Source organism: Coffea eugenioides, chromosome 5 (assembly GCF_003713205.1).
Source record: "Coffea eugenioides isolate CCC68of chromosome 5, Ceug_1.0, whole genome shotgun sequence".
In the NCBI taxonomy this organism is placed as follows: domain Eukaryota; kingdom Viridiplantae; phylum Streptophyta; class Magnoliopsida; order Gentianales; family Rubiaceae; genus Coffea; species Coffea eugenioides.
The window spans coordinates 43440498-43448585 of NC_040039.1; the positions used below are offsets into that span (position 1 = coordinate 43440498).

At 33.2% G+C, this 8088-nt stretch overlaps 1 protein-coding gene across 1 annotated transcript; it reads right to left on the minus strand.

Annotated features, from left to right (window-relative positions):
* Positions 1 to 3037: 3037 nt before the first annotated feature.
* Positions 3038 to 7423, minus strand: LOC113769931 (tabersonine 16-hydroxylase 2-like). Its single transcript, XM_027314253.1, has 2 exons — positions 6513 to 7423; positions 3038 to 3843 (listed from the first exon to the last, which is right to left on the minus strand). The coding sequence occupies exons 1-2, from the start codon at positions 7407 to 7409 to the stop codon at positions 3211 to 3213; spliced, it is 1530 nt and encodes a 509-aa protein (XP_027170054.1). The 5' UTR covers positions 7410 to 7423; the 3' UTR covers positions 3038 to 3210.
* Positions 7424 to 8088: the final 665 nt, after the last annotated feature.

Consider the following 8088-nt stretch of genomic DNA (forward strand, 5'->3'; position numbering starts at 1 on the left):
TTCGTACATTGTTTAGAAATTGAAAATTCTTCAAACGAAGTTATATTGAAGGAGAAAATTCGGTTGCAAGAGGGTTGCAGAACCAGCCTTTTCTGCAAAAATTTTTACCAGGAAATTTTTCTTTTCGTTCTTCTGTTTTCCTTTCTTTTTCTTCGCTCTTTCTTTCTATTGTTTTCTGCCACTTCCTCAACACTAAAGCTGCGTTCTTTGCTACTTAAATGAGATCAAGAAAACCTCAAAGCTAAAATGAATGGTTGGGATCAAAAAAGAGAAAAAATGGGTTCATGTGACATGTTTTTTTATCCATTTTGATGATTTTTGACAGCTGCCTCTTGCTAGATTTTTTGATGATTAGTGTCCAAGTAACTTGCTAAACTTGGAGGGAAAGAGACAAGAAGTAACAACGAATTTTGGTTGCCTCAAAACCAGATTTCCATAGCCTTCTCTGGTTTCTGCGTTGCTACAAAATTTTGAGGAAGAAAACCGCCCGTGTGTGTAGCACCAAATTTTTTTTTTTTAAAAAAAAAAAAAATGAAACTGGGCCAAAGAGCCTCTCTTGTTTTTTTCTTCCAAGCCTTTTGATAGATTTTGCCTTGGGCTTTTGGTGTTTTGGCTTGGATTTTGCGAAAAATTTTGATTGGATTTTTTTCCTTTTGGATTGGGCTAAAAATGAATAATGTTTTAAAATTTCATTTCCTCGTCTTTTTCCAACAAACTAACACAAGATAAAATAAAATAGAATAAAATAAATGATGAAAATAAAGATACAATAAAATTAACAAAATCTTTGAAAAAAATTTGGTGTCTGCAGTTTGTTTCTAAAATTAAGTAATAAGTTATTCATTTATCACTGAATGTGATATGCACTCAAATCTATTAGATTTAATATATAACAATTCAATAATTTAATGGATTCAGATTTCATATTTCAGATTTTATATTTTAGTTTTATCAAACATACTCTTAGTTGTAGAGTCACAAATACGTATTTGAAGTTTTAAAAGTACCTAAATTACAATTAAATTTGAAAGGTTTTGAATCATACAATGTTGTCAAAAGCAATGAAGACACAAAAGGGATATTTGTCATCATATTAGTAAATATTTATTTTCTATGTTAACTAACTAACATATCATATTAGTCTCTTGTTGGACCAGAAAAAAAATCATGTTTTACTGATTAAAGATCATAAAACTACATATAGAGGTGATGGCATTGCTCGTATTCATGGTCATGATGAAATAATAACATGTGAATTATTTGAATTTGAAGATGAGACAATAGGCATTCTCTGCAAACCAAATAATATTAGTGTTGTATTAATGGTTGATGGACTAAATGATTTAATTATACAAGAAGGAAGTTTTGTAAAAGCAGTAGGAAGAATTCATGTGCCAGTGAGTGAGCCCTATTTGGAGCTGCCAGCGGGTCCGAAATAAAATCATGTTCGACAAATTCAATAATAAGAAACTGAAAAAGAATGGCCTTTTTATATACAAGGAAACAAAAGTGACAATTAAATTAATGGAATAATTTTAGAAACCTACCTCTCTTGATTTGATAATTTTAACGACCAATCCTTAAAATAATATTAACTTGGTAAAATTTTTAAATAATTACCTTAAAATGCTCCATGTAATGAGTTTAATTTACTTCCCTATATAATTGTAAGATTATCTAGGACAATTATAAGAAAAATATGCCAAATTTTTCATAACCATAGCTACTATTTGATAAACAACTAAAATAATAATTTTATCACTATGACAGGATACTTTTGATGGTATTTTATTGTGGATTTAGATTTATAGGATAAAGAAGAAAGTGTTGAAATAATTCTTTTAGAATTTATGAATTTTTCAAGTAGTAGGATTACCATAGTTTAGTAATAATTTTGGGTCATTTGTATTTTTATTTATTATTGATTTTGATATCCAGAAAAATAGAAAACAAATATTAGCAAAAACATTGAATTACATGTAGATTTAACTCATCAAAAAATCACTATCTCGATATTTGGTTACGACAGAAGTTAGAAACAATAGTGGTAGTTCTATAGATTTGTTGGCGAAAAATAAAAAAGAGGAATAAGGAGGAAAAAGAATGAAAAAATAATTTTAAAACTCATTCTGGGTATAAGTGTACCAAAGAAGGAAGTTTTATTAAAATATTTAAGGATAGTATTTTTATTTTAAATGGTAAGAAAGATATGTGTAATTTTTAAAATTTCAAAAGAACTAAGAGAAATTGTCAAAAATTTTAAGGGAGGCTTCCTAATTTATCACTAAATTAATTCATGCTCCATGGAGCGTGACGAGTGTTCAGGACAAAAATTCATTTTATTATTATTGGGTAAATTCAGGCCCAAAATTCTTTGACGTCGGTGTCAGTCTACTGTTTCTCCTGTCGGTTTTTTTTCATGCTCAATCTTTTCTTTGATGTCGGTGCCAAACAAGGGCCAAAATTCTACGCTGGAAACGATGACTGCGGCCCATAACTCGTCATCCTTTGATCGGTCGAATGGGAAGCACGACTTTTCTGCATACGAAACAAAAAGAGAGATGTAACTCATCCACCAAAACAAAGATGAAGGATATTACGACCTAATCTGAGTATGGACTAGAGATGTGATCTGATTTACGCTTCTTTTTCTGTAAAAAAATTTTCACTAGAATTATCACTAACATTAATTAACTTCCTAGTAAAGTCTTTTCATAGTGTTTCAGTCTTTAAAAGAAAATCTAACCTTCATGCAAAAAAAAAGGTGGGAAACTGAGAATGAAGACTTCAATTTATATATCTAGTCATTCTTTGATTGGTTAAATGGGAGATATACCATCTTTCTGCAGAAGGAAACAATAAGGAGTGATGCTAACTTATCCTCGGAACAGATGATAAAGGACGTTTGACAATTTGACGCCATTCTATCTCTGGTGCAGACTGCAGCCGGGGATCTGATTTAAATTCTTTCCTGTGCGTAATTTGCCCACCAAGAAAATAAGAAAAAATGGTGAGACTAAAAGTATCGCTAACATCTTAGTATAAATTCACGTAGTGGGGCGACCATTGTTGAGGCAGGAACATGGCAGTTTTAGAGTACAGAAAGTTTCTAAAAAAGCTTTACTTTATGTACATCATCAAGGTAAAGTTCTACAGTTTCATATACGGGATGACAAGTATTAGCATAATTCCCAGGCAACCCTGTAAAGTCTAGTTATCCTTAATCAAGCAAGAACCAGGGTAAGGAATTGGAATCAAGTGGAGATCATTTTTGCGCCTAATTGTCACGCCAAGGTTATCAGCCATGTCCAATTCTTCTGGTTTCAGATCACCAGGGAGCTTCCAATCAAAATGGAACAACAGTTGTGCAAGTACCAGCTGAACTACTGCTTGAGAATATGATATGCCTGGACAAATCCTTCTTCCAGCACCAAATGGGATGTATTCAAAATTATTCCCTTTATAATCAATTTCAGAATCAAGAAATCTCGAAGGATTAAATTTCTCAGCTTCACTCCAGTACAATGGATCTCTACTAATTGCCCACGCATTCACAATAATTTGTGCCTTGGCTGGTATGTCATAACCATTGATTTTGCATTCCTGATCACATTCTCTTGGCAACAAAAGTGGAGCACTTGGGTGCAGCCTCAAGGCCTCTTTGATAATTGCATGCAAATATTTGAGCTCATGAAGGCGTGATTCATCAACATCTCCTTTGTCATTGTAGAAATTTCTTACCTCATATTGTGCCCTTTTCATTGTTTCTGGATTTCTAATCATCTCAGAAATTGCCCACTCGATAGCCGTTGATGAAGTCTCACCACCAGCACTGAAGACATCCTGAAACATAAATAGGAATATTTTATCAGCTGACGCTTTCTGCTTTCAGATTTCTGAATGAATTCGTCAATTGATGCTTTACTAATAAATAACTTGAAATTAAAGTTGTAACATTTGATTATTTTGGGGTTCCTTAATCTTTCAACTTAAAAAAAAACTTATGAATTTCGTTCTTTCAATTTTGTATTAATATTTAATAATTTATTGGTGGAACTTTCCTGTAGTGCGTTGATGCACAATAAGTTAATTCTAAAAAGTGATCTGAGAGCACTTCATCTGCATATGCAACAATATGTAGTGATATTGACCCATAGAAATTGTGAAAAATTATTTTCTAGTTTATTTAAGGCAATTTCCGAACAAGATTTAGACGTGAAATTACCAAACCCAACACCCAATATTATGCTAATATGCAATTGAAAAAAAATAAATGAATATTTACTTGAAGTTAAGAAGTGGATACCAATCGATAAAAAGTGTTTTATAACATACTCTGAATTATAATTATGGACTCATCTTTTTTCAATTTGAACCCTTTGATGATACAAAAGCAAAGGTTACAATTGAAATCTTGAATTGAAAATTTGAAACCTTCTAGGGATTGCCTCTTGCTATAGGCTTTTCTCATACTCGAGGATATGCCAAAATAAATTCATCACTCGACACTCACCCTGTCCTTGGAGCTTCCAATTAACTTCTTTAAAACAATGTTGAAGACACCAAAACAAAGCTTAATAATCATAACATAGCAACTAGAACTTGCAAAATCCAATTTTCAAATCCTCAAGATTTAGCATCAAATCTTTAAAAAAAATATATACAAAAATGATCCAATCAACAAATAAATACTCAAGAAGCATTGAATCTACGTTATATTTGTGTAGATAACTCAGTGTGTTTGTCCTGTTTGACTTGTATGTATGGCAAAAGAGAGGAACTATGGGGAGGAGGAGGGGAGAAGGATACTGAAAGCAAGAGAGAAGATGAATTCGTAAAGAAAAATTTTATACTAATAGCAAGCATACGATTGAGTGACAGAAACAAATTAAAGGATGATCTACTTTCTTGATTTTAGATATTTTCATATTTATATCTATCGTTTAAAAACGTGTGATTTTAGAGTCACTTGTTGTATGCGAACTTGTTAGGAAATTTGGATACTTTTTTCTTTTTATTTTTCAATGTTTTCTTTTAACTGGATTTGTAGGTAACTTGTATCAAAGCAGCCTTATTCTCTCACCTGACAACTTTATGTCACTTTTTCTTTTCCGGATATGTATATCCTACTCTATCATACACTAGAGGGAGGGGGTGAATTTAAGGAGGTTCAGGAAAAATTCAGAAGGGACTGAATTACCACCAAATCAAACGGATGCACTACGCACCAGCCTGAATTTTTTAAAATAAATCTATATTTTAATGTGATAATTGATGGAAGACAAGGTTTGACCGTGGCCACCACCATCAAGCATTTTGAGCTGGTGGTTACAACTTTATGTCACCCTCGGTACATTTTTTAACGCAGGTGCATTAAGGCCCTTCAGGTTCAGCAGCTCCAAATTTATTTATTGGTACTAAATGTAGCTCTGTAATGACAGAATGATTATTATACTCAGAGGTGAAAGCGGTTGAGGTCGACCTTTTCGTCACTTTTCTTTGGCGTGAACTTCGTGCTTTTCCTTCCAACAATTGGGTAGGGAGACGACTGTTTTTTTTTTTCTTTGCTGTTTGATAATTTTCAGGCTTCAACTAATTAATTATGATAATATTGGGGCCATTTTAATCTTGACAATTCTTGTATTACTTTTTCTTTTTCTTTTTTTAAGGGAGAATCTGAGCCTTATAAAGGGAAGGGAAAAAAAAGAGAAAGGATTTGAAAATCAATCAAGAATTTCATTATTACCTCTGCAAGCTAAGTTGAATTCTGGGACTAATTCCTATATTATTAATGTGATTGCTCTTCTGCAACTATGCAATTTCTGGAATCTCAGAGATTCAAGTATCTAGATACAGCCCATCATCATACTTTACAAGGTGTTTTTTGATGCCATTCAAGTTTTTGCACTTTCTGTTCAAAAATCGAAATTAATTAGAATACACTCTACCACTTTTGAGTCACAATAGGACGTCACTTCCATTTCGTCATTGGACATGCATGAATTTAAATGGTTTTTTGTTTTTTTCCTTTCTTTCTTTCTTTTTCTTTTTTGGTGATTTCCTTTTCTTCCCAAGTTGGCTATTTGCTTCTAAAGTACAAACACACTATCCTATGGATACCTTAAGGATTGTTTATCAATTTGTCATATAAATTTTTTTTATGGGATAATTGAAGCATCTTAATAATTGAGTTATGCTTCGTTGTCTTATCAACTAGTTGAGGAATGATAATTTGTTTACATAACCGATTACTATCAAGTCTGATCTTTAATTTTAGGAAAAAGGTTCAAACTTGAAGCTGATGGTATCAAAATTTTTGGTTTCAAAGGTTGTCTCAACAAGTTCTCAACTCACTAAATAATTACCAACCCCCAAAGTCAAGAGATAAATCAATTAACAAAAAAATATTGCAGAATATCCATGTTTTTTCTCTTTAATCCTAGAAACAACTAGCAAAATTTTGTCAAGGTGCAAAGCTGAAAAAACTAGTGAGTTGTTTGAGTTTCTCTTACCAGGATCACAGCTTTGATGTTTGTATCAGTTAGCTGAGGTTCAAAGTCCCCACGTTTCTGAATATTGAGAAGAACATCAACAATATCCTCCTTACCACCTTGTTCCCCTTCCTGTTTTGATTCTTGGATCTTCCCTCTATGCTCGTTGAGAATATCTGCCAGTATTTCATCAATTTGATTGTGTACTTTCTTATATCTTAATCTAATTAGACTCATCGCTTGAAGGAACTTGACTGAAGGATACATGTCAGCGAAGCAGAACTCTGATGCCAGCCCATTGATTTCATCTACGAACTTTAAGAACCTTTCCGTGTCTTTGCTTCTTTTCCCAAAGGCTGCCAGGCTTGTGATGCTATAACTGAGAGAGAAAATCCTTCTGCTTAGATTGATAGTCGATCCCTTTTGCAAAGAGATCGATTTGATGAGACCAAAAACTTCATCTTCCCTAATTGCTTTGAAAGTTTGCACGCGTTTTGGACTAAGAACTTCCATGGTGCAAATCTTCCGTAGTTGTCTCCAATAACTTCCATAGGGAGAAAAGATAATATCGTTATGATTGTAGGAAAAAATCTTGAATGTGACACGATGAGAGGGTCTTGAAGCAAATATGACATCGTTTGTTCTATAAATCTCTTTGGCCATTTCCGGGGAAGTCACGATGATGGTTGGAGTTTCACCAAGCTTTAGGTGCATCAACGGTCCATATTTTTTGGCCAAGTCTCTGAGCAAGTGATGGAATGGGGAGCCAAGAAGTTGATGCACATTTCCTATGATAGGCAGTGGATTAGGCCCCGGGGGAAGCCTCAATCTTGATTTATTTCCCGAGGGGCTTTTGAGAATTTTGCCTGCCATGAAATATAAGAGTAGGAAAACCAGAAGGAAAAGAATGACCTCCATTGCAGGCTGGAGGGAGAAAATAGCAATGGGATGTTTTTGGCTTAGTGAAGCATCCATTTTATAGAATTTGGCAGGGCAGATAATTTTTAAGTGTCTGGTGCTCTGTCTTCATCGGTTGATTTAGTGGAAATGTCCGTCCTAGGTTTGTTTCATTCTGGCTTGTAACTATTCAATCCGTCAAAAAAGCTGCTCTGATGTAATCCTAGATGGTCCATCATTAGTATTGCAAGCCGCAAAGCTTACCTACAAACTTGATATGTGAAGCTTTTTTTTTTTTTTTTTTTTGTCAAAATATATTTGAATGGTTATCAGGAGGAAATAATCGGATTTGACTCCTCTGCAGTGGATTTTCTCTCTATTTTTCGTAGTACACATCTAAATATATATGACGTGTTTTCTATTATTAAAAAGGAACATGATTATTTTAATTTAGCTAATTCTTATCTTTGTTAATAAATAATAATTCGTGTCATGCATTTAGATGATGTAAGAAATGGAGAGAAAATCTACTAAAGATAAGCCAAGTCCTTGAAAACCAACCGTCATATTCAAAGCTTTTATGTACGTAACAATTTGCCCTTTTTTTCTGGTAGAATAATGAAATGCATTAATTAAACAGGGTTTGTCACAATCAACCGAGGAAAGCAAACTCTTCTAATATCCTCTTAACAAGTAGCTT

What these genes read in the sequence shown, in the direction of transcription:
- LOC113769931 (XM_027314253.1), bottom strand. Translation starts at nt 7,409, where the DNA reads ATGGAGGTCATTCTTTTCCTTCTGGTTTTCCTACTCTTATATTTCATG. An exon ending in ACATCAAAGCTGTGATCCTG is followed by an intron (nt 3,844 to 6,512) that starts GTAAGAGAAACT and finishes TTTATGTTTCAG; the next exon opens with GATGTCTTCAGTGCTGGTGG.